General features: G+C 43.5%; 5 protein-coding genes across 6 annotated transcripts; 2 read left to right on the forward strand and 3 right to left on the reverse strand.

Annotated features, from left to right (window-relative positions):
• LOC311032149 (dynamin-1-like protein) lies at positions 1-9,906 on the reverse strand. Of its 2 annotated transcripts, XM_084038795.1 has the most exons (19): positions 9,699-9,906; positions 9,237-9,378; positions 8,729-8,775; positions 8,574-8,645; positions 7,931-8,017; positions 7,371-7,533; positions 7,100-7,220; positions 6,870-7,001; positions 6,410-6,616; positions 6,075-6,195; positions 5,794-5,949; positions 5,629-5,718; positions 5,408-5,500; positions 3,979-4,032; positions 3,602-3,682; positions 2,440-2,568; positions 2,233-2,342; positions 1,105-1,264; positions 1-845 (listed from the first exon to the last, which is right to left on the reverse strand). In XM_084038795.1, the coding sequence occupies exons 1-19, from the start codon at positions 9,798-9,800 to the stop codon at positions 789-791; spliced, it is 2,124 nt and encodes a 707-aa protein (XP_083894921.1). In that variant the 5' UTR covers positions 9,801-9,906; the 3' UTR covers positions 1-788. The 2 variants fall into 2 exon arrangements, with proteins under 2 accessions (XP_083894921.1, XP_083894922.1); XM_084038796.1 differs by lacking the exon at positions 3,602-3,682.
• Positions 9,907-10,036: 130 nt separating this feature from the next.
• On the forward strand, positions 10,037-11,387 carry stmp1 (short transmembrane mitochondrial protein 1). Its single transcript, XM_084038905.1, has 3 exons — positions 10,037-10,182; positions 10,455-10,508; positions 10,791-11,387. The coding sequence occupies exons 1-3, from the start codon at positions 10,168-10,170 to the stop codon at positions 10,860-10,862; spliced, it is 141 nt and encodes a 46-aa protein (XP_083895031.1). The 5' UTR covers positions 10,037-10,167; the 3' UTR covers positions 10,863-11,387.
• Positions 11,388-11,560: 173 nt separating this feature from the next.
• smkr1 (small lysine rich protein 1) lies at positions 11,561-12,333 on the reverse strand. Its single transcript, XM_084038904.1, has 3 exons — positions 12,159-12,333; positions 11,978-12,029; positions 11,561-11,880 (listed from the first exon to the last, which is right to left on the reverse strand). Exons 2-3 carry the CDS (start codon positions 11,978-11,980, stop codon positions 11,614-11,616), a joined length of 270 nt encoding a protein of 89 aa, XP_083895030.1. The 5' UTR covers positions 11,981-12,029; positions 12,159-12,333; the 3' UTR covers positions 11,561-11,613.
• A 137-nt stretch (positions 12,334-12,470) lies between these two features.
• On the reverse strand, positions 12,471-21,105 carry dhx57 (DEAH (Asp-Glu-Ala-Asp/His) box polypeptide 57). Its single transcript, XM_084038902.1, has 22 exons — positions 20,820-21,105; positions 20,474-20,689; positions 19,457-20,358; positions 19,192-19,376; positions 18,966-19,087; positions 18,374-18,569; positions 18,089-18,213; positions 17,693-17,826; positions 17,544-17,598; positions 17,234-17,448; positions 17,021-17,137; positions 16,814-16,910; positions 16,194-16,367; positions 15,804-16,004; positions 15,268-15,544; positions 15,072-15,167; positions 14,890-14,973; positions 14,674-14,811; positions 14,433-14,507; positions 14,189-14,323; positions 13,906-14,106; positions 12,471-13,410 (listed from the first exon to the last, which is right to left on the reverse strand). The coding sequence occupies exons 1-22, from the start codon at positions 20,978-20,980 to the stop codon at positions 13,267-13,269; spliced, it is 4,050 nt and encodes a 1,349-aa protein (XP_083895028.1). The 5' UTR covers positions 20,981-21,105; the 3' UTR covers positions 12,471-13,266.
• Positions 21,106-22,516: 1,411 nt separating this feature from the next.
• Positions 22,517-23,803, forward strand: morn2 (MORN repeat containing 2). The gene is made up of 6 exons (XM_084038903.1): positions 22,517-22,718; positions 22,795-22,827; positions 22,905-22,955; positions 23,036-23,142; positions 23,227-23,363; positions 23,664-23,803. The coding sequence occupies exons 1-6, from the start codon at positions 22,712-22,714 to the stop codon at positions 23,764-23,766; spliced, it is 438 nt and encodes a 145-aa protein (XP_083895029.1). The 5' UTR covers positions 22,517-22,711; the 3' UTR covers positions 23,767-23,803.
• Positions 23,804-24,051: the final 248 nt, after the last annotated feature.

Raw genomic sequence — 24,051 nt, forward strand, 5'->3', positions numbered from 1 at the left:
AACATTTGATTGGCAATAAAATACCTGTCTTTATTCTTGTGGGACCCATACACAGTTATTAATTTAACATGTAGGCAGCGATATGTAAACATAATTAAGCATCTTACGACAATAGTGCATGACATTTTCCACACATTTAAATACCATTAATAAATAAAAATTCTGATGGCAATACAGTGCAAAAAATAATCATACAGGCAAGAGGACTAACATTTGCTGCAACTCGTGTATTTACATTGAGTGAACCAATCCCTGCTCTGTTGTTACACTATGCTTTCTGAAATGTCATGGATTCTGACACATGACAGCTACTCCTAAGTGAAACGGTTACAGATGAGGAGATGCATAATGTTTCGGGGGGTTTCTTTCTAACCTAGCGCCCCAACATTAGGACATTGCTTTGTGGAGCTGCCAAAACGGCATCAAACCTTCACACAAAAGGCCATTTCCATATTGGTTAACCACAGTCAGAAAATGAAAAGTAGCTCGCCTTTGGCTGCACTCTCAATTCCTCCGGGGGCCATGGGTGGCAACTGCAGTCTCTAAACTCTCATCTTAAACATTAGCCAAAAGTGGCAGTGCATTTTCATGTACTCTACACAACACCGAGCATTTTAAATAAACTATTAACTTAACTTCTTTCAGGTGGCTTGTGAGCCAATACGATACCTACTTTGAGAAGGGATCAGAACAGTGCATTTTCATGGTTGCAAATCCAAACGTCACGTTCGGACATGAGTGCATGGAGTGTCCGTACTTTAGGCATGATGAGACGGATCGGGATCTTTTCACCACAGATGCGTTTCCCTGATCTCGGCGATCACCTGGCTCGCCTTTTGCAACGCCTGCGGACAAAACAAAATAAAACTACAATTACCGCTGTGCCATTTTCCATCCATGTCCATCCAAAAATGTCATCAAATCACATTACAACACATTGTTTTAACCTCTTAGACATTTGTGTGACATTAATAATTAGCATTTTAATTATGGCCCAGACAACCCGAACAACATAATGCCTTGTGCCATAGAGGCATCCAAACAATGAAAAGGCCGATAAAGGAACCTCAGTGAATCATGGAGATCGAGGTGGGAGTCGGTTACCTGTAGCATGTCCGCGGCCTCCTGACGCCGCTGGGCCATGTCCTCCGATTCAGTCAGCAGATCGCTGAGGAGACCGGATTTATACAGCTGGCCAACAAGCTCGCTCTGGAGGCTGTCCTTCACATGGTTGACCAGGAAGTGCATCACTGCCTTAGGCACACTGTGAGAGAGAGAGAGAGGAAACAGACCGAGCAGATGGCTGAGAACAAGGAGGCAAGAAGGCCTGGTGAATGTGGCGTCCCCCAGATGGAGGGGCTGGAGTTTGACCCACCAGGTGGCCATGTCGGTCGAGGTATTGAGCTGTTCAAGTACGAGCTATGAATTAAATTAAACTAATTTATCCCTATTAAGGTATCCAGAGGGCAACAATATGGGGGGAAAAAATCCACTTTGGTAGGATGGAATAGAGGATAATTTTATCAAAGCAGGTAATAAACATTGTTTTCAGCTGTGGTTGTTGACAGTAATTGTTGTTGTGGGGCTCGGTTTAGGCTTACAAGCTACAGCCATACTGTTTTCAAGGGAGGCATTTTAAAAGGATATGGATAGTGATGTTCTATATTTTTCTTATTGCATATAAATTAAATTAAAATAAATAAACAACAATGTTTTAGTTCCTCTCTCAATGCGTATTTAGTGGAGGTTTTAGGCGATATTAGCTCAAAATAAACTAAATCACCTACAAAATAAATATAGGTCATGTCACGACGAGGACTCCAGCTGACATCGACTAGCAGACATCCGACCCAGCTAATAATCGCCAGCGTTTGGAAAGCAAACAAAACAGCCAGTTGATAACTGCAATGTTGTTTAATTTATAATAAAGAAAACATGATTTTGAGGTTTTGCTAACTCATGAATTCAATGAGTACGTGTCAGAGTAAGGATGGTGTTTTTCTTCTTCTAGAGACATGTGTGTTACTGCCATCTGGTGGTTGGAAGTGGTCCTTTTCAAACGCTAGTGGCATTTATTAGCCAGGTTGCCTGCTTTTTAATAATTTTTTATCAACAGAGCTCTATGGTATAGAGGAATAAGCTGCATGAGGGTTTGGCTACATTTATTAGACAATTAATTGTTGGGTTTCATGCAATTTGTTGACAATACCAAACATAGAAAATCGGTCCTACCTGTCCTGGATATTCTTGCGGACGATGAGGAAGTAAGACTTGATGAGGCGCTCGATGACCTCACAGTCCCGCTGCTCACGAGATGACAACTTCCTGGCAACCGGCACGGGCTTGAGGGGAAAAGAGATGTTTTTTATTACCAAACGTTCACTGCAAAATACTGTGCTCTCCATAATGGGGCATGCTGAAAGGCTTATACTTCATTACCACATCGAGCAGGTTGACAACTCCTTTCAGGGGGCTTCCAGGTCCAGAGCCGGGGGCTTCCTCTTTCTTCAGCATCCCCCTCCAGTTTCCTGTGCCATCCTGCTCCCCCCGGGGCCCTTCTGATGGGGCCTGAGGAGCCAGAATATGAGAATAGACAGTTATCATGCCACCCAGGCCACAAAATGATTCAAACAGTACCCTTCTCTTGTCATTAGGGTTCACAGGGAAAAAGGGTGGTTAGGGTTTGTAGCAAAATAACCACGCCAGTTCATATGCAACAGCACAAACACAAGTCAAACAAGCAGGTACAAAAATTTTTTATTGATTATGGAAAATTGGAGCTCAACATTCAAACAGAAATTACACGATTGAATCGTAACATCATCACACAAGCAGGTATTATGTCTATGAACAATCTTAGTTTAGCATGTTCACCTGCTTACATTAGCAATAAACACAAAGTATCAGAATGCTGATGGGAATGTCATTAGTTTTACAGGTATTTGGTTAAAATATTGACGGTAGACGAAGATTATGGGGTTTCAAAGTTATTACAATTCATCCAGAAGGGAACATGAATGGCTGAACGGGAAACCATTCAACTGTTAGGCCATTTCACAAAAAACACACATTTCAGAAGGTGGGGCAGGAGAACAAGGCAGGGGAAGCAGGTAGGTTTTGTCCTCTGGGGACCATGAATGTCTGTACAACATTTCATGGCCAGCCAATCATGTCGAGCTATTTCGGTCCGGACGAAAGAAAATGACCGACCGCTCAGCCGAGCTGCTAGCAGGGCTTAAAAAAAACCATTTGATATTTGTGGGTAGATGATGCACAGGGGAAGAACTTCACTCAACTTCAACAAACATCACGTAAATCCTACGAACTAAGTATAAAGAATAAACAACCAAAGTGTTAAGAGACTGGAAAAGTAAACAGAGGGAGAGGAAAAGCGTTTTCTGCCAGACAGGTGGACACAGACTCTGCAGTAAACACAATGGTTGTTAGTGAAAATCCACACAGGCTGAGGCAGAGCAAAACAAGAGCATGGCATCAACAGACAAAAAAAAATCAGAGTGCATGCCAGCAGCCCATGCTCATCCATCCATCCATGCCCCAGCGGCAGCCCCACACAGAGCCAGCGAGCTGCGTACGTGCCCACCTTGGCACCGTCCATGTCTGCTCCAGACGCAGACGGCTCGCCAGAAGCCCCAGTTGGGCCAGCCGGGCCTTTGCCAACAGACTAGCAGGAATATGAGAGCAGGAATGGGGAGAGAGAAAAAAAAAAAGCACTGAGAAGAAATATGGAAAGACAGGAGAGGAGCCACCGAAAGTCATTCGAGGGGAGGAGAGGAGACGCTGTGAGAGGAGATGGGGGATAAAATTCCTCAATGGAAACTATCCGAGGCATTCACAGATCCTCATCCTGCTATGAGTGATTAACACGGCACAAGTCCCCTTTATTAGACTCAGGATGCTGCAACCAAACATGACAATGAGCTATTGTCTTGTATTATAAGATAAGGCTGTTTATTTTACCTTGTCTCTGGGCACAGCAGAGGGCAGCTCCCTCATCCGGTTTCTCCGTTGCTCCTACAAATACACAAGAACACATATGGGTGTAAAAAAAAGAAGAAGAAGAAGAAAAACACATCCTAGGAAAGAAGGTTAGATCATTCACAGAACAACTCATATTAAAAGAAGTCATCCTACTTCTTAAAGAAGTGTTTTGATTTCTGCTCATTAAAAGTTAACTTTATCATGTCATGTCAAGTATTTTCCATGTGTAATATAAACAAAACCCACCAGCAATTTTGCAACAGATTTTGATAACGGACACACGATTTCCAAAATAACAAAAAAATGCAAACCAAAACAAAGATGACATTAATATGGAAGCAAAGAAAGACCATAATTATTTAAATCTTATGAGAAACTGAATACCCAAAAGAGAATGTTTAATCATCAGGGCGTCATTTCTAGCATTAAAATATTAAATAGTTGAATTAATGTGGTTTAAAATCACCCTTTTAAAAATTTAAGAAGGTAAATTAAATTCAAGTCAACTATTTAAAAAAACTGGAAGTATCATTGCTCAAATTAACTTGCTAATATAATATTAGATATCTAAGTATTATAATTTGAACAATCAGGCTATGATGAACAATAATTTAATCAAACCTCTACCAAGTTATATTTGTCACCTGCTTTAAATTCAAGATGATGAAGTAACTTTGAAGGTACCAGGAGGAGATTGGGAGCATTCTGATGGAGGCTGGTATCTAACAGTACAAACCATGTTGCTGACAGTGTTTACCTGAGGAGGGGGACCCGAGGGTGGGCGCCACGCTTCCGCGAAGAAGCTGTCAGTCGTGACGGGGCATTATCAGCTGAAACCGCCATGAGAGCGGCGGCCATGAGCTAACCAGTGGAGCACGCTCACATGCACGGCCATGCACTAAAAGCCCGGCCAGCCGGCTATGTCAACAGAGCAGGGAGAAGCTTGGAAAACAACACACCGCCACATTACGCCGCTCCATCTTTACACAGCAAACCGTTGTTTGCTGCTATATTAATGCTCTGGATGTCATATATTGCTCTTTTAATAACATGGATGTTCAATTAATCTAAGTAAGTTTTGTTGACTTGAAAGATTATCAGTTCAAGAATAACAAAAATAATTTAAAAGGAGGGAAATGTACCGACATTAATTGAAATAGATGCTTGACAAAGTTTAATAATTTGTTGCAATATTTCAGCTGGGTTTAAAATTCAATATAACTAGGAATTCACTTGATTTTTAGATTAAAAATATTGCAGCTTCTTTTTTAATTAAATAGCGTTCATTACTTTTTACATGCCTAAAAAATATGAATAAATATCATCTTAGGCGCCAGGCTTGCACCTCTTCTCTCTTAATTCTACCAGAATATTATGTATTTTATGGTATTGTATTATGAGTACAGACCTCTATATTGTTGTTCATGACCCCGCAGGCATCTGCAAAGTCTGGATGTTTGGTGTTGATGTAGGCCAGCTCTATTGCAACCAAGTTGTGCACCTGTGACAAGAAGAGAGAACAGCTCCAGTTAGATTCATTTATGGTTCAGATTCAGCTTTTCACGTTAAATATAATGACTGCAGGTGATGAAATGCAAAATGCAATAAAAAAGCTGAATGTGAAGGTACCATATCATTGGTAACGGGCAGCCTCTTCCTCAGGAGGGAGGTGACTACTTCCACAATGGCCTCGTGCAGCTTAGGGAATCTCTGCAGCTCCTGCAGGACAAAACATTATGAATATGAATGCGTGTGAGGGAAAGATCAATACACGTGACGATGCGAGCCGTCTACCTGTGTGCTGTAGTTGCTGCAGTGCTGGATGATCCGCTGCATCTCCTCGTGGACCAGTTCCACGCAGCGCAGGCTGGGCTCCTCCAGGCGTTTCACCTGCTTCTTCACCAACAGCTCGAAGGAAACCTCAGGCACAAACAGGGACGGACGCGGGCCCTGGCATGAGGGATAGAGGGCGCTTCAGGTTAGCAGAATCACCCAGAGGACCTTCCTTTAAGCGAGCAATAAAAGCAACAGAATAGACTGCATCTAAAGCTGTCGAATAATGCAGCAGCACTCACGGTTGCGTTCCTTATGGCCGTTAGGATATCTATGGTGCTGAGTCCTCCCAGAGGATCCACAGACTCCAATGTTCTGCCAAAAGTCTCATGGAATATGTAACAAATTCTGGCTCCACCACACCTGAAAAACAGCAGCGGAGGGATATTAGCTGTGATGTGAACCCCGTGGCCTACGCTCCTGTCAGCTCTTCCTCCACACAGGCTGTGCGTGCCTCAACTTACAAGTCGCATCATATTAAATGATGAAACCAATGCAGTTGTTTTGCTCATTTTCGCCGCACTGGATCAACAGCATCACCTTGTGGGTGAGCGGAGGAGAGGCGGCTGGCACTCACAGTTCTGCCGTCTCGATGTATTTGGCCGTGCCCTCTATCGTGTTGCAGTACTCTTTGGCAAACTTGGTGATGAGCTGGAGCAAGGTGGCACTTTGGTCTTCCACGGGTTCGCCGTAGCTGCTGAGCAGGGACTGATACTGGGCGGCCAGGACGTTGATCCGTGTCTTCAGCTCAGGGAGGCAGTCTCTGATGTGATGCATCAGCAACCTGCCATTATAAAAAGGGCAGAGGGTTCTGTTTGTATGCAGATACGCATAATAGTATGTTGTGGGCAGTGACGTGCAAAATTACACATCTATTGTCTAAATGAAAGACAAATTCTCTGACATGCTGGAATAACCTGTAAATAATAAATTTACAGAAGCAAAATAATGGTGAAAATGCTTTCGTTTACTTTTCTGTTTTGTCCGCAACCCTCCTGCAAAACTCCATGGAGCTTCGCTGTCTGGTTCAGGTTTACCTGTTCAGGGTTCTGGCCAGGTATTTGGTTCCGTTTCTGTTGGCGAGAGACGGATATTTCTTCTGCAGGAACGCATGTTCGTCTCGAATGGCATCAGCGACAGACTTCTTATTATTGATGTCCAGCTGGCTCCTAAATATTTAAATATAATACACCGACAATTGGCACTGGGTAATAAAGAGCATTCAAAATAAATGGGAGGGAGGGAGGGATGGATGGATTTTGCAGACCTGTTGACGACTCCAATGAGGCCTAGTTTGACAGGAATGACTCGGCCCATCAGTACGTCCATAGCATCAGTGCCGGCGTCCATCAGGTCCAGCTTGGTCACCACAGCCAGTGTCCTCCTGCCTGGCGAGTTACAGTCATTCAAAAAGGTCATTATCAATAAAATACATACGAAAACACACCTTCTTTACGTCATCTTCTTATCACTTAGTGTTTTAATCAATTAATTTTAAAACATGTTTTTGGATAACGTCTGCGTTTAGTTGTTTTTACCGTCATGGTCGACCTCCCGAGCCACCTTGAGCGCCTCCGAGGTGGCCATGTCTGTGTTCGCCGCAGAGACAGCCAGGATGATGCAGTTGGGGTTAGAGATGTGCTTCAGGATTAGATCCTTTATCTGAACCTCAATGTCCTGAGGCTGATCCCCCACGGGCACCTAAAGGGAGCAATACCAATTAAAAAAATGTGATTCATTAGAAACTACAGCTGGGGGAATTCTCAAATTAACATGTGTTCAACCAGAGGGGAGGAACTAACAAGGCTGGAATCAAAGCCTGCACGCACTTGGGCTTTGACAGTATGTGGTTTAGAAGATCAAAAACAAATTACAAATTCCCTGCAGTCTACAAATATCAAATACACGAAAACATCGACCAGACGGGCAAATTAACACCAGTGGTCACAGGCATATCTGGTAAATTAGGGGGGTTTTTCCAGGCATTTCTTGCTTAACTTTTGTATCTTTTAAAAAATGATGTATAACACATTTCCCGAGGGGATGGAGCTCATCAAAGCCTTCGGAAGTAGGAAACAGGAAGTACAGCATCCGTTACCTTAGTGATTCCAGGCAGGTCCACCAGAGTGAGGTTGACAACGTTTGGAGAAAATATCTTCAGATGAATGGGGTCATCGCTGATCCCCTGCAGGGGCACGAGAAAAGGATAGACGTGGACGGTGTGTTTAACAGCTCAGCAACGTTTCACAGAACAGGTTAAAAGGGCTGTCGATTCGGATGAATTTTAACCTAATTGGCTGAAGAAAGAAGGAATACATTTACCATGTACCAAACTCCCATCGTTTGCTGCTACATCAGTTAGTAATAACTCGTCGTTAACATGATGTTTATTTATATATGTAGTTTTGAATATGTTCTTATCTTTTGAGATCTTATTACTTCCACCCCCCTTTAAATACACAACATTTACAAATAAAATTCTTCCATCTATCAGGGCAGAACTAGTACTACAACTACTACTACTAAGACTGTTTAATATCACCTGGAACTTTGTATATTTGTTATAGTTTTTTGGAAAATGGGTCGGACTTTGCATAACATATCTTAATGAGCTTTATAATCAAGGTGAATTAACTACTGGACATGTTTATCATGATAACATGCATCATAGTACTTTCCCCCCCCCATCAACAGCTCCTTATTTCACAATACAGAGGTAAGCAACTCCATCCATGTCTCACCTTATTATTTCCCGATATTCTTTCCGTTTCGTTTTCAATTTCTTGCCTGATTTCTTCAAAATCTGTGAAGATCTGCAAAAAAAAAAAAAAGAGAACATAAATAAAAGCAAGGATCAAGAGTATTAATTAAATATTTTCTATCATAACATCCATACCTGATTCTTTGTGTGCAGAAACTTGCCCCACTCTTCAGATTCTCTGCCTGAGAGACATAATAAAATAGTATGGGGGTTAAAGTTATACATACATACATCACTGCGAGCTCAAACACGACTACCATACAGTCACTGGTCTTTTGACTAAAGCTGCTGGAATTACAGATGTGGCTTCGAGGAGGAGGAGGGAGCAGAACTAAGAGGCTAGCCCAGGTTATTCAAAGTGAAGTGACACCTGTACAATGCACCTTTGTGAAGGCTGAATACTTTTTCACTCCCTGGAATCTGTAAATGATTAGCAAAACAGTGACACAACTTTAAAACTGGTATTTCTGTTCACACATTGTTGTTTTTGACACACACAAAAATGGGCCTGCTTCCTACATACGTCTATTATCTTAAATAATTATGATTCATATGGAAGAATCAAGACATCATATGCAAATTATTGATGTAAAATCCAAAGATTTTGTTTAATTATTGTTTGTAAAGGGATTTCGGTCCTTACCGGTGTCTTCATTCTTCCGAGCATCTGCAGGATCTACATGGACCAGCTGGAGGATGAGAGGTCGCCTGGTTACGATGCCGGTCCCCCGGGGCAGCAGGTCCCTGCCCACCAGGCTCTCCAGCACCGAGCTCTTACCACTGCTCTATAGACACAACACAGACACACATTATCACACAGCTAACTGCATCTGTATTATCCTAGAAACCCTGACCTGGTTCTGGCTAACAGCTGGGCGAGGCTCTTAAAATAGTACTGATTGAAGACGATCTAAATAGAAGTCACTCCCACTGCAGGCACTGGGTTTGCAGCACAATATGCATGGTTTGTTTAGCAGCCTGTGTCTACAAAGGCCTACTAGCCTCGAGTCATCCGGTCTCTGCGTTATGTATTATTGCTCAACATGTTAATAACCTTATCACAGGTGCATTGAACAGGGCACGGCTATCAAGCTAGCTAGCTTACCTGAGTCCCCACCACTGCTATCTGCGGCAGCTGTATGATATCCGCGCCCACCGTGTTGAACACATCCTGGAGCTTGTTGATGACGGGGATAAGCGCCTCCATGGTTCACGAACGAAATTAGTACACCGCAACGTTGGCTATTTTCGCGATGGAGCCAAAGTCATTCAATGTCCCACCGATAGCGCCATTGCTTCAACACACACCGGAGTGGACGACGGTTTGGGGTTGGGCGCTGGGAGTTGTAGTTCTCAAACTGGCAACAGCTACGGCCCGGGTGGGGTAAAGGACTACATATATGTGTTCGGAAGATGACGCGAGATTTCCTTGCGCATGCGTATTGCGTATTATTGGAGACTGGCTAGCTTCGGCAGTCAAGTATTGGACGATTTCCTCCCGCTAACCTTTATTTGTCTGACTTTAAGTCAGTAACTAAGATATTCTACTGTCGCCAACCCTTCGTTATTCCACTATGCTCCAGTTCCTGGTGAGTTTAACTGACGTCATCACGCATGACATCTACTAGGACGCTAAAGATGCGAAACTAGCATGGCTAACGTTAACCTGCTAGCATAACTTGCTGTCAAAACTCTTGACGGTGTTGATGGAAAATCTCCACTTTAACGTTTGTAAACAAAGCTGGAAAGTGGGCGTCAGCCCTCGCACGGCTAGCAGTTAAACGTGTAACCTTATAAAAGTCACTCACATTAACATTTACACGAAACCGAGGAGATCTGAAGTTTGTTGTTTTTCTTTCAGGCTGGCTTCACCTTGGGGAACGTAGTCGGGATGTACCTAGCTCAAAACTACGAGGCAAGTATAAAGTATATATCTACAAAGGTTCAGGCTTTTAATTCAATTAATTGTGAAATTAACTGCTTTCCATTCGCTGATCCATCTCTCACTGAGCGTGTCTAGGCCACCCAAAGGTGCTATATTCGCCCTAATGACGTAGTTGCCATTTAATTTGGTACCAAACTATACAGTTGCAACTTATAACCTTCATGTAGGTATACTGTAGGACTGTTGTGTATCCAATAATGTGACAACTGTAAACATCAGATTGTATTGACAGCTTTTATTTTTCCTGTCAAGGTTCCCAACATTGCCAAGAAAATTGACGCCTTTAAGAAAGACGTGGAGGCCAAGAAGAAGCCCCCAGAGTGAGCAAAGCAGGACCATGTCGGAAGCAAGAGCAGATGCTCTCCTGGAGAGAAACTATTTCTTTTACAGGGTGATGCTATACAATGTGTACATTTGATATAAAACATATTAATAATGTAAAATATGTATGAGAAGATTTAACAGTGCCTGGAACCTTATGTTTCTTCCCTTTGTTTAATAGGCGCGCTGCTTTGTAGCCTATCTTTTTATAAGACACATTGTGCAGACTGGATATAAAGAATATTACAAGTTACTGGAGAGATCACTTTAAGTCCAGTATGTCGGCGATGTTGGCTTGCCTTTTCTCGGATGCGCTGTGGTGTTTTAACTTGCACATTATGTTCATCATCTCCACATTAGGTGTATATTAAGTCAATATTAATAGAGCATGCAATTGCTCTCCACAAATACATTGAATTGAATATTTTTTTCCTTAAGTTTCCAGTGTATCGATAACTGCCAAAATTTGACATTGGTACAGACACAACTCTGAATCGTTCAGCTTATAATAAAGGTGTCATTTATGAATTTTGTTTGAGTTTTTCCTCTTAAAAGATTTACTGGCACAATTTTGTATTACTGTAGGATTTTGTGGAAGAATAAAAAAAAACATACCCATTTTGCTGCATTGCATTGGTTCCAGCAGTCGACATTCAGTTGTCACTATGTGTCCACCAGATGGTGCTATTCCCTACTTTTAATGCATCTATCATTTTAACCAAAAGGAGGAAACATTCACTTAAGTTGGCAAAGATTATAATTTATTTTTTTTCTTCCGTTTTCTTCCCTTCTTACTTTTCTTCTTTGTTTTTGAATTTGACGACCCAAAGCCTCTGAACTGCAGACAGTCCACTGCATTGTGTGAAATATAGTAGATATTCTCCATGGCTGCCTGGCTGAGGATGTCCACCTCTGTCTTGGTGGATTTGGCACTCGAGGACCTCTTTTTGGTTGTTTTTGGACTTTCGGTCTTCTTGGCGGGCCTAGAACTGTGGGACCTTGATTTCCTTGATTTGGTCGGCTTTGGAAGAAAATGGAAGTGGTTCACTACATTTGTTTGATTCCTTTACTTACTATATTGAATAGCTTGGATAGCCTATTATGTTCTGTTTACTTACCATGTTAAAAGATGTCCAGGTCACTTCCAATATGATGAGATTATTTTTCCATCTGTAAAATGAGATGAATACACAGAAAAATACTATAACTGATCTGTTTTTTTCCCCAGATACACAAGATAGTTTAATAACCGGATAGTACATATTTACTACAAATTATAAATATATATGTATATCTTACCAGTTCTGGACTTGGCACTGTTGTAAGTGGCAACTGCTTCCACTGGGACTGCGATACCTCATTTGTTTACGTCCTGTTGTCTTAGAGACAGATCAGACTCGCTCATGAATGAAAGGGGTTGTCCTCTCCAAGACCCTAAATTCTTTTGTTGCATGAGAGTCGCAGCTAGGCTTCAGAAACATCACCAAGCTTAACAAGAGACAGAGTACAAAAGACGAGCGCTAAATGGAAAGAGCTGAATTCAAATTAAACCAAACAACCAGCTGTCTTCGCTTCTTTTTTTTTATTTTGAGTGCAGTGGAAATTCATCACTTAAGACAGTAAGCTTTCAAATTCTTTGGCAATTCTCACCAAATGCTCCCGATTTAAAAAGCCCTTGCATTCACAATGTGACAGTACAGTTTTGACATCGCTGTGACATTTGAATACATTCAGTGAATGTAAAACAGCCGAATACCATGCAGAAGCTCTTGGATCTCTCATTCATGCAATACAAATAAATATTCACAACCACAACACGTGTGCAGTCAGAGAGTAGAAGAAGTCCAATATGGACCCAAAACATTTCTCGGTTGTGAACGAGATGCACAACCCCAAAATAAAAACCCACTGTGTATAAATTATCAAATTAACAATTTCAAACTATAATCAGGAACCAACTGTGTGCCAGTTTACTGCATATACAGTAGTAGGATGGCATCAAAAAACAAGCTCGTTTCTGTTGTTGCAAGTTTTTCAAAATAAGACTTGTGGATCACCTGCACAGAGCCGAACATTTTACTTTGAAGGCAGAATCTGGTTTTAAAAGCCTCCAGTGCAGCAACAGAATAATCGCTTTGTTTTCATGTAAACTGATACTTATGATAAAGTATCAGGTGGCGGCAGCAGAACAACCAGACAACCTCACTTCAAGTATAGCATCTGCCCTGCTGATCTGTCTTTGATAGACATAGTTTAACCAGTTTCAGGGTCGTTGACCCCGACGTCCCTAATTAATGTCCCTAATAACATTTTCAAAATGATGCAGGAGCAGACATTTTTACTGAGAGCTGCATGCATTTAAGCCCTTGAGAGTGATAAAAAAAGAGAGTGGCATTAAGTAGCAGAGCTACTGTGTGGAGACGAGGTGGACTATCATGTGGATGATGCGGGAGCCGCGGGGGCAGGTGCACAGGTCCATGCTGGGGCTCCTGATTTTGTCCTCCAGCAGCTGGTCCAACTCCCAGCGCAGCTCCTTCACCAGCTCAGCCACCTGGGTAACATACATGCATATTAAGCCAAACAGTGCGAATATCTGAACCATCAGTGGGGGGGTTCAGCAGCAGCATCGGCAAGTGGAACAGGACTTACAGGCAGACATGATTTTAGACGGAGCCTCATAATGGTAATAGCAAATCACATAAAGGGGCAGAGCACATAAAATAGAGGTTATAGAGCCAAAGAATAGACGTACATACCGGCTACATTTTCTTTTATTGCTCATGAAAGGGTGATTTTTTTCCACCAGCATTAATAATAATTTTGCATAATGTAACTCAACACGCTTGTTAAATATTTTAAGCATATTAAAACAGCTTGTAAACCTGAGGTTTGGGCCACGCTAGTTTTTTTAAAAAGCAGGAAGAAATCAAAATAGTGTTGCGTTTCTAAATTTCAAACTAAAAAAAGCTTTTAGTGTGAAGATATTCCAAACAGCTTTGTGAAGGGATTCTAAACTATTAAACATCTGTTAAATCTCATCTCTGACCTGATGAGAAGCAGCAGCAAATCGGATCCATCCGTCGTCGAGGGAGATGACAAACTCTCCCTTCTGCAGCTCTACGTTGACCTGTCCGCCTCCAAACAGTACCAGCGGGTAGACGGACACCATGCTGCAGTCCCTGATGAAGACGCGGCTCGTCTTCACCTTCTCGTGGTAAACCAGGTAGGGGCTGTTGTAGTGGCGAACCTGGAGCACAAAGAAGATTCTCAGAAGGGGCTTGTCACTCCTAACTAGCCGTATAACACAAGGCCCCCATCTCTTCTCTCACCGTGTAGTTGACAGAAGACGGGTGCACGTGGACGCAGCCGTCGTTCTTGGTCATGAAACGGAGCTCGTTGGCTTTGGGCTGCATCTTCATCGCTCCTTTGCTGGTCATCTTGTAATTCCCCTGAGGAGCTCGCACCTGGAACAGAGGATCAAACACAGGAGTGTGAAGCCAACGGGAGGCAGTTTTATACTTTACACACTGGCTTCAGTTTCTTATTGTGTTGACGGAGAGAAGTAATAGTCACCTGGACCACATTGGGATAGAGGGCAGCACAGAGCATGGCGGACATCAGCCGGATGTTTTCAGAATTCAAGTTAGCCTGGAAAGGAATGAGATTTATTGCAGGATTCTCAATTTGAAAATGTCACATGTGCAGCTTATATAGTTGAAATACATTCTCTATGCCGTCTAAGCTAGATAGATGCTATTTTATACAACTGATAAAAACACTTCCAGCCCTACAATGAGTTGTCTGTGTGCGTTACCTCGGGGCCGGTGGACTCCAGAACACCATCGGTGCCTTTAGAGGACATGCGCTCTATAACCCTGGCCCTCAGTCCCTCCTTGATGAAGCCAATGTCAGACAGCAGTTCGGCAAACTGCCTCTTCAGGCTGGCGATCTCCTGCACAGGAACAGACATTTTTTGAAGAAATGTACGACTGGCGGAGGAATGTTGTTACTTCATACGGCCCTATCTCACCTGTAAGCCTCGCCAAGACAGGAAGTTCTCCCTGCAGTACAGGAAGCCAGCCTGGTGGCCATTCTTTGCAGCACAGCACCATCCCTAGAAGAGGGGGAGAATCCATCACATCTATCTTTTGGAATGCTGTTTGTACGTATAAATTTGCGTAATTGTTCCACAAAGATAAGTCCAGTCTTTACCTTATATGCCTGTAACAAAGCCAGATGGTCACTGCTGGCAATGGCAAAGGCCAGCTTCTTCTCATTGGCTTCGTCCCGCTTATCCCACGGAGATACCTGGAAAACAGACAGAGGATCAAATATAGATTTAGTATTTCTATCGTCATACCAAGGAGTGACACATATGGTCTCTCAAGAGTGGGAAGCGATGACTTACAAATGGTGATTTGAAGGCCAGACTGGCAGCGATGGTGAGTGCTGGATCGAGGCAGCGAAAGATGGCGCCGAACAGCATGAGTTTCCCGATGCGCACGTCGACGGGCAGGCAGGCCAAGTGGTAGCCCAGCGGGGTCAATTTCTCATCCGCAGTCAGAGCTCCGAGGTCCTGCAAGCGCTGCCTGGCTGCATCCAAGCTTTCCATAGCTGGGGGCTCGATGAGTCGAGAGTAGACAGACTCCAGCGTCCGCTCAGCAAACACATCCAGGATCTTAATTCTGTTGGAGAGAAGGGGGGGAAATGGTAAATACTAGCTTTGGGAGGTATTGTTTTGCATATCCTCAAATTCAACATGATGCTACAGGCCCGCCTGGAGAGAAGACACTCTCTCCATTGTCACAGCAATTTTTCTCAGTAATCCATTTCCAAGCATAAATCCCAACTGTCGTGTCATTCATAAACCTCTATTGTTTGCATTTACAGGCAAAAAAAAAAAAACAGGTTGACACTGTGCCAAGAGCAAACAGATGGATCTACCGGAGGCAGAGCTGCTCTAGAGGTACTCGCTGGATCTCAGGCAGTTGTTGCTCAGCCAGCTGGTGTTCGAAGCAGTGGCTGGTGAAGAGGTGGAAGCAGACCCCTGAAGCCACGCGACCCGCTCGACCCCTCCTCTGCAGAGCGTTGGCCCGAGAAACCCAAGAGTCCTCCAGGCTCTCCATGCTTTTAGTTGCATCGTAGCTGAAAACGTCACCAACAAGAAATGTAGATTTTAAAATAAGTTCTCTATCCACGTCAAACCAGATAAATACCCAGATTATTATTAATTGAAATGATAAAACTACTGTATGTTTGACTGTGTATGACATCAAAAATCTGATCGAAAGAATCAACATAAAATCTGTTAACTTTAGCTAAACTTCAGGTTACCGTTTCTCCTTCATCTTGCCGGAGTCGATGACATATACCACGTCGTCAATGGTTACCGACGTCTCTGCGATGTTGGTGGAGATGATAATCTTTGTGACGCCCTCTGGGGGTCTGCTGAAAACCGCCTGCTGCTCCTCATTGGACAAGGTTGAATGGAGTGGGTACACGGCACACCTAACCAGGAGAAAGTAGGTCCACATTAGTGAGCATTTGACCAGTAGAGTGTTTACCCACTTAACTATGACCCTTTGATTCATACTTTTCATACCAATACATTTTGTACAACACTAAAATGATTTCCCACATGCATTTTTTTTTCTTTTTATTAATTTCTAAAAAGTAATAAAAGATTCAATGGAGTCAAAAATCTCCAGTGAATGCGACATGTTTTGTTTTCACATGTCTCAATATTGTATGTGCCAATTAGTAAACAAGTATTTGGAAGAAATCATGTAGTCAGGGTTCGTATGTCTAACAATTTTTGGTTGAAAGGCATCAAGAAATGGAGGTTTGCCCCAGAATGGAGAAAAGATAAACTACCACAGTGCATTCATTTTATACCCTCATAAGCACCAACAATAGCAGGAAGTGAAGTTGCAGCACAAACTTCATACACAAACCTGCTGGCGCCTCTGTTGTTGAACATTCTGTTGGACATGAGCTGCTCGTAGAGCATCTTGATCTCAGCCAAGCCCGGCATAAACACAAGCACTGCACCTGGATACGAAAAAACAAAAGGTTACACCAATATAATCAAAGTTCACACTGAAACTTCCAAAGTCTTGAATTCACTTCGACTACAGTGATTATGCGTTGGTGATTCTGACCTGTAGGGTAGTCGTGTTTTCCATCTACAATCCACTCCAGCAGGCTCTCCACCAGGTCCATGTTGATCTTGTCCAGGTCCATGGCAGAAATAGTCTTGAGTACAGACTTCTTAGTGTCTGCAGCAACAGATTATTTGGATGAGACCAAGGAGGCACAGTATAAGAACCCATTAAACAGAACGGCTGAGTTTATGATACTTGTTCCTAACTCACCTTTGAATCTGACCGTGAGATCCTGCAGGCTGAGTTGCTGGTCTGGGATGGAGTCTTTGACAAAGTCTTTCTTAGCGAAAGACATGAAGTTCCACATGTCGTCACCCAAGTCATCCACCATGTCCCTTGGCTCTTGTTTGCTTCCTCGTCCACTTGTGGAAGACGAATTCTGTTTCCCTGAGCGCATATAAGGACTGCCATCCTCGATGACATAGCTGGGAAAATGCAAGAAACAAAAAATAAACTACACACAATAACTGATATATATATGTGCTTAAATATTTGTTGGAGTGAAGGATGATTGACTTACCGGGTTTTAGCGATGGCATCTTCAAGGAAAAACTGGTCGACAGGAAAAGTACGACCTGAAATGAGAGAAATTTGCTGAGTGGGGAAAAAAAAAAAAAACATGTAATATGCATGCCGTGTGTAAAGCAGATAACACAAGTTGCTCATTACCTGGTATGTGGACAGTGGGACAGTTGTAATAATATTCAGAGAAGAGGTTAGCGTTGAGTGTGGCACTCATTAGAATGATCTTCAGGTCTGGCCTCTGCATAATCAGGTCTTTCAATACCAACAGCAGGAAGTCACTGACAAAGAGAAGATGAAATAGAGACAGACGGTGACTAAGAAACCAGTTACATAGAAGAAAATAGTGACAGCTCAAAACACATGAAGAAGAGAGCACACAGACATTTTTGCATTGTTTTCTTGATTTTATTATTTTTTTCCCCCTTTTTCTTTTTACTGGCAATATTGTCTTTGGTAAACTCATTCCAATAAAGCGTGATTAATTCAAAATGTAATGCACATTTTCTGTAACGCATTGAGTGATATAATCCATAATCTCACCTCTCCTCCGTTCGCTCGTGCACCTCATCCACAATGACATGGGTGACGCCTTTGAGGTCCGCCTCGCTCTCCAGTCTCCTCAGCAACACGCCTGTGGTGACGTACAGCAGTCTGGTGGCGGACGTCTGACAGAACACAGGAGTCGGTGATAAGAGGCAGAAGTCATTATTTATATATTACATTTATAAAGCTTGGCGAAAATACAGTGCATATGATTCAGGTCCTTTGGATCCAGCGACTAAATCCTGCATACTACACACATGTACACGTCAAATGTGGCCGTACCCGAACGCTCTCAAGGCGGATCTGGTAGCCCACGGAGTTGCCGAGGCTCTCTGCCCGCTCCTGTGCCACTCTCTGGGCCACAGAGATGGCAGAGATGCGGCGCGGCTGAGTACAGATGATGTTGACCACCTCCTCTGCCGGACCGTTCAACGAGGCGTCCAGAATGAACTGAGGGATCTGAGTGGTTTTACCACACCTGCAAAGACGTAACAGAAAATAAACATTAAGCAGAAGCCTATCTGTTACAGAGAGGTATGAATAGGGTGAGCTTCTTTATGTCGGACAGATATTTGTTTTGTGCTTTTAATAATATATTTTACCCATTTTTACATGTACTTTATTGATGTGAGAAGAATGCAAGAATAGAATGACTTTGCAACATGGAAGGAAAGTGTTAAATATATGAAAAGAGTCATATTTTAAGACTCTTCATCGCAATTAACTTATTTTTCTTCAGTAACATAAAGGGACTACAACTGCATATTTATTGCAACTCTGTGTTGTACAATAGATGAAACTTATTTTTTAAAAGGACCAGAATGTAGCACAGTCAAGATTTTTCCTGAAACTCTTGTCTATAAGTGTGACTCACCCAGTCATCCCGCTGACAACCAGCACTTGGCACTCGTCTAACAGATCGAGAATGTTTTCTTTTTCTTTCCAAGCCGGTAGTTTCCTTCTCTGCTCCAACATGGACCTGAAACGGCCGGATTGCTAGTAAACAAAAGGACGGGAGAGCAAAACATCTATTAAAATACAAACATCGTGTTGGAGGGGATGTGACGTGAGATCAAATGTAAAGATGAGTCTTCCTTCACCTGTTTCTTCCTAAACTCTCTGCACAGCTTGCCATTTTCTTTCAGTAGGTTGTCTGTCTTCAGGTTATGCTTATTCACCATCTTCTTCCTCAGATTGACATAACTCTCAGTCTCAACCGGCACAGCCTCATCCTCGTCGTTCTCATCCTTCTCATCCAGCTCCTCTGGCTCGTCCCTCTCTTTCACTTCAAACACAGAAAAGTGGGATTTCAACGCATATACTCATAAAACAGATAATAAAAAGTAATTCATCTTGTCCACTCACGATCCATGGGTCTCTGGTTGGTAGGTGGAGCAGTCCTTCTGCTGTTGGTAAGATTACTACTATTGGTACTGCTACTCCTGCTCTCCTCAGAAGCAGTGCTCCTCACACTCTTACTCTTTGTCACGGCAAGAGGGGGTGGAGGAAGCACTACAACAGGCGGTGGTGTGCTATATTTGTGATGACTGACAGCCAGCAGTTCCTGCATGGCAGTTTCATCCTCACATAAGGTGATCAGAGTGTAAACAACGGGCTCGTTGCTCTTTGCAGCGGCTAACGCTTCCCCGAACAATCTCTCCGTCACGCTGAGCCTCCCGGCGGCTCCGAAAGACTCGTCGGTGGTGCTGAAGGCAACTATTGGTGCCTGAAATGGGTAGCGGTTTCCTTTGGGGAATCGGATCTCTAGTTCATACTCGGGAGGAGAATAGCTGCTGAAGCCGGGCTGACTCGGGCCATCCATGTCTGGGGAACCGGCCCCAGATCTCACTTTAGTGGGAAGTTGGTGCTTAAACTTGCATTTGTTCCCAAACCGGCAGCCTTGCCCTTTCAAGTAGAATCGGCAGACATCTCGGATGTGAACGACTTCACTACCGTGACTCGCACCTTGCCTTCCATTCCTGGCGGCGTTGTCGGAGACGAAGGAGATGTCCAGGGTTATTGACCAAACTGTATTGGCAATGCGTTCACTGAAGCGCTCACCATAGATGGCAGTTAGAGCCAGAGCTTCCTCCTGCCTCTGGCTCAAACACTCATCCATAGGCACCCCTTCAAGACCGTGAGGGGAAACTGCTTTCTGGCCGTAGCGCTCACTGAAAACCTGGTGGAGGAGCTGTTCTAAAGTGGCTCCAAATTCCCCTCCACCAGACTCCAATGCTTTCTTGCCACGCTCCCTGTCAAACCCATACCTATACAAAGAAAAATGAGAAAAAAAAATCAAAGGGAAACATTCACCAACCTTGATTTGATATCTGACAGCAAAGGATGCATGTCAACTCCAAAACAAACAAATCTGTACATCACCTGCAGAGTTTTCCTATGGCAAATAAGGAGACGATAGGTTCAGGAGTCTGACGTTCATCTTCATCTTCATAATCGGACTCTCCCTCATAAACGTGGCTCTCTGCCTTCTCCACAGGCTCATCATTAGTGGCCCAAAACTGGCCTTCGCCACGGTGGTCCAACTCATCAAATTCTTCCTCGCCTTCTTCTCCCCCTGAATAATCCGAACCAGATTCACTGATGCAGAGAGGATGATATGAGCTCATGTGGACTTGCAGTGGAAAAACATTACTCCTGGCATTTCATCTTTTTAATCGTGATAAAGGGATGTAGCATACTTGGTGCATATTTAGTAGAATGTACTTACTCATATGCCTCATCAAAGTCCTGGGTCTGTAGATTCCGCAGAAGCTCCTTGAGTTGTTCTTGGTTCTCATTAGTCATGAAGATCCTCTGCATGGGCATGGTGCTCATCTCCGGTCTGATGGCGTCACCACCTGGCTTTGGGCACGTTCGTGTCCTCGCCATGGAAATTGGGAGAGCCCTGCCTCTACTTTTCCCATTGTCTCTGCCATCCCTGTCTCGATCTCTACCTCCCCTTCCTCGACCTCCATCCCTGCCACCACCACCGCCACCGCCACCACCACCACCACCACGACTGCCACGACTACCACGACTGCCGCCGCCTCGTCCTCTGCTAGGTCTGGAGGCAAAGTCAGGTAAACAAAGAGAGAGGGAGGGGGGAGATGAGGGTAAAATAAGAAATCCGCAGGAAACGAGCACACAGTGATGAGTTCAAATCTGATAATTATTTCCTTCACAATAAATGTATACCTGCTGGGACGTGGGGGTCCAAACTCAAGGCTGAAATCGTCACCATCATCCCAGCAACCAGCTCCTGCTTTCCGGCTTCCACCTCCGCCGCCGCCGCCAACTCCTCCTCCACCTCCACCACCACCACCTCTACCTCTACCTCCACCTCCTCTGGGCTTGTTAAACTTCCCCCCTCCTCTGTTGGGCTTCCCACCTTTTCTCTGCGAATTCATGTCTCTGTTAAAACAATACAAGATTTTTAAACACTAGCTTCAATAGTATCAACACCAACACAGCATGTATTGCTTTAAAACACTGGTGTTAAGAGTAAACTCACCTTCAATTAGTGTCCTTGCATAGCAGCAACTAATCTATGAAGAGAAACATAAAAAAAAAAAGCATAGTTTGAATAAATCTCTCTCAGCCCTGGGAGTGTACAATCCTGGATACACCAGAGAGAGGAGCGGGCAGCTACTGTACACCCACCGCAGTGGACACATAGCTGTGGGGGGGCTCGTTGTGGCTCTTCAGTTAAAGTGCGTGCGATGAGACACACGGCTGACACACGGCGCCGGTGGCTACAATTATGCAGTCAACGGAGCGTGCAGTCGGCCAACTCAACCGGAGCGCCCGGCTGGCGGACGATGTGTTTTGTTAGCGAGATACAAAAGGGAACCACGAGCGGACACGGTTGCCTAGTGTCAGCAATAACGTGACGTTTGTGTCGTGTGGAACGTCAGTTAGTAAAGTGGACCAACGCTTAGGGCTAGCTAACGAGCTAACGGCTAGCAAGCTCACTCACTCACTGCTGATTTAACGAGCTAGCGGAGCGGAAGCTTCCTCGTGAGAGGATTAAAAGCTTACCATACATACAGGAATAAACACACCGCGAGCGAAAAAGTACGAAAGTGTCTTGAATAGTTAGCTTAACTTTCATAACAAGTATGGACAAACCTGCGACAGTTGTTCTGACCACCGGTAGCCTGCATCTCTTTCATTGGTTGAAAACTCAAGAGTTCAGAGGTTCTCTTCCGGTTTCCGGGAACGCGATGACTTTTCTTTTTTTTAATCTAAACAATCTGAAGATAGTTTAACTATATATGGCGACACGTATTGAGCTTAACAAAAAAAAAAAACAATCTGAAAATTGTAACGCTATTGAGAAAAACAAAACAACTTTTTATTTCAGCTAAATTAGTTCGGCCTGCACCAAATCTTGTAACCATGGCAACTGCAGTTTGCGTCAAACCGCCTGCAACACGGAGCCGACTGCTTATTTCGGAGTAGACGCTAGCCTGGACTGTTTCTTAGGGTGACAAGTGAACTGATTTAGCACGAAGTTTACTTCTATATTATTTACAATTTTTGGAATCCATAAAATTCGCAGGCAGGCTGAGTTTTCGGTCGGTTCTGACAAACATCTGCCAACTGAGGGGGGGAGCTGTCATGTCTGGTAGGGTGTAATTGGAGGACACACTACTCCTTCTGTCTCAACTATCCACCGTCTAATGTACCATTTTCACTTTCAGACAATAAGGAAAGTGAGGATTTTAAAACTCAAGGTAGGTCCAAGTGTCATACCTGCAAATTGCTGCATATTAATCCTGATAAGGTGGTGAATATGAGTATTCTTTTATAGGGGAAGGGCGTTTAAAGGTATCCTACATTTTCCCAAACGGACAGAAATATGGTGAGCGATACATGCATATGCAGCTTTACACTTTTACGTCCCAGTTGCATGCGTGTCAGCTCCTCCTGTGTTCTCCACAGAGGGGGAGTGCTGCAGGTCTTCATCAGGGGTGATGCTGCGGAGCGGTGCCGGGAAACACACCTCGGCGGATGGCACCGTATACACCGGAGAGTGGCTTGAAGACAAAGTATGCATTTACTCCTTCTGATGTCTGTCACTAAAGACTGTCTGGTTGTATTTGCTCTGCATGCTCTCTCCCTCACAAACACAGTTGAATGGCAGAGGGACCCTGCAGCATCCCTCGGGAGCCCACTATGAAGGAGAATTCAAAGACAACATGTATCACGGCACGGGAACGTACACCTTCCCAGACGGCTCCACTTACAAAGGTCACTTTCGGAATAACAGGTAATTACTATCACATTCATTTAGTGTTTTTTAAAAGAGCCATGTCCTTTCCTGAGTTTCCAAATTATTATAACGTAGATCTGTGTTCTAATAACCAGAATAAAGCATCAAGTTGTACATTCAAAAAAGATGTATGACATTTTATTAGCTAATTGAACCCTCTCCATATATCCTTTAAATTGACTCTTGAGCAGTTTCAAAGTTGGATAAAATATGCAGTCGTAAGAGTAGTTTGTTTACTATTTGGCCGTACATTCATATCAAAGGTAAGATTTTGAACCCCTAACTGCTGTGTTGTAGGTTGGAGAGAGAGGGGGCGTTCACCAACACACAGGGACTGGTTTGGACGGGGGAGTTCCTCGGCAACGCAGCGCCTGGCCTGAAAATGCAACATAACATTTAGGCAAAACAAGCATGATTGTACTGCACTGTATAAAACACTGTATAAAACACTGTATGTGCGTGAAAATTATATTAAAAAAAATAACGCAAATGGTCACAATAGGGTGATTTTTTTTTACCACTTAGAATATAATTTTTGGTAAACCCGTGATTCCATCTGTTTACCACTCAAGTGGAAAAAAATGTGAACAAAATCCCCAGCTATTTCCGTATCTCCCTGGTTATTTTGACTCCATCAGGGTGAAGGATGAATATGGGTCAGTTTTACATCATTAAATCGTTAGCC

This window comes from Eutrigla gurnardus (assembly GCF_963514095.1).
Source record: "Eutrigla gurnardus genome assembly, chromosome: 21".
NCBI lineage: Eukaryota > Metazoa > Chordata > Actinopteri > Perciformes > Triglidae > Eutrigla > Eutrigla gurnardus.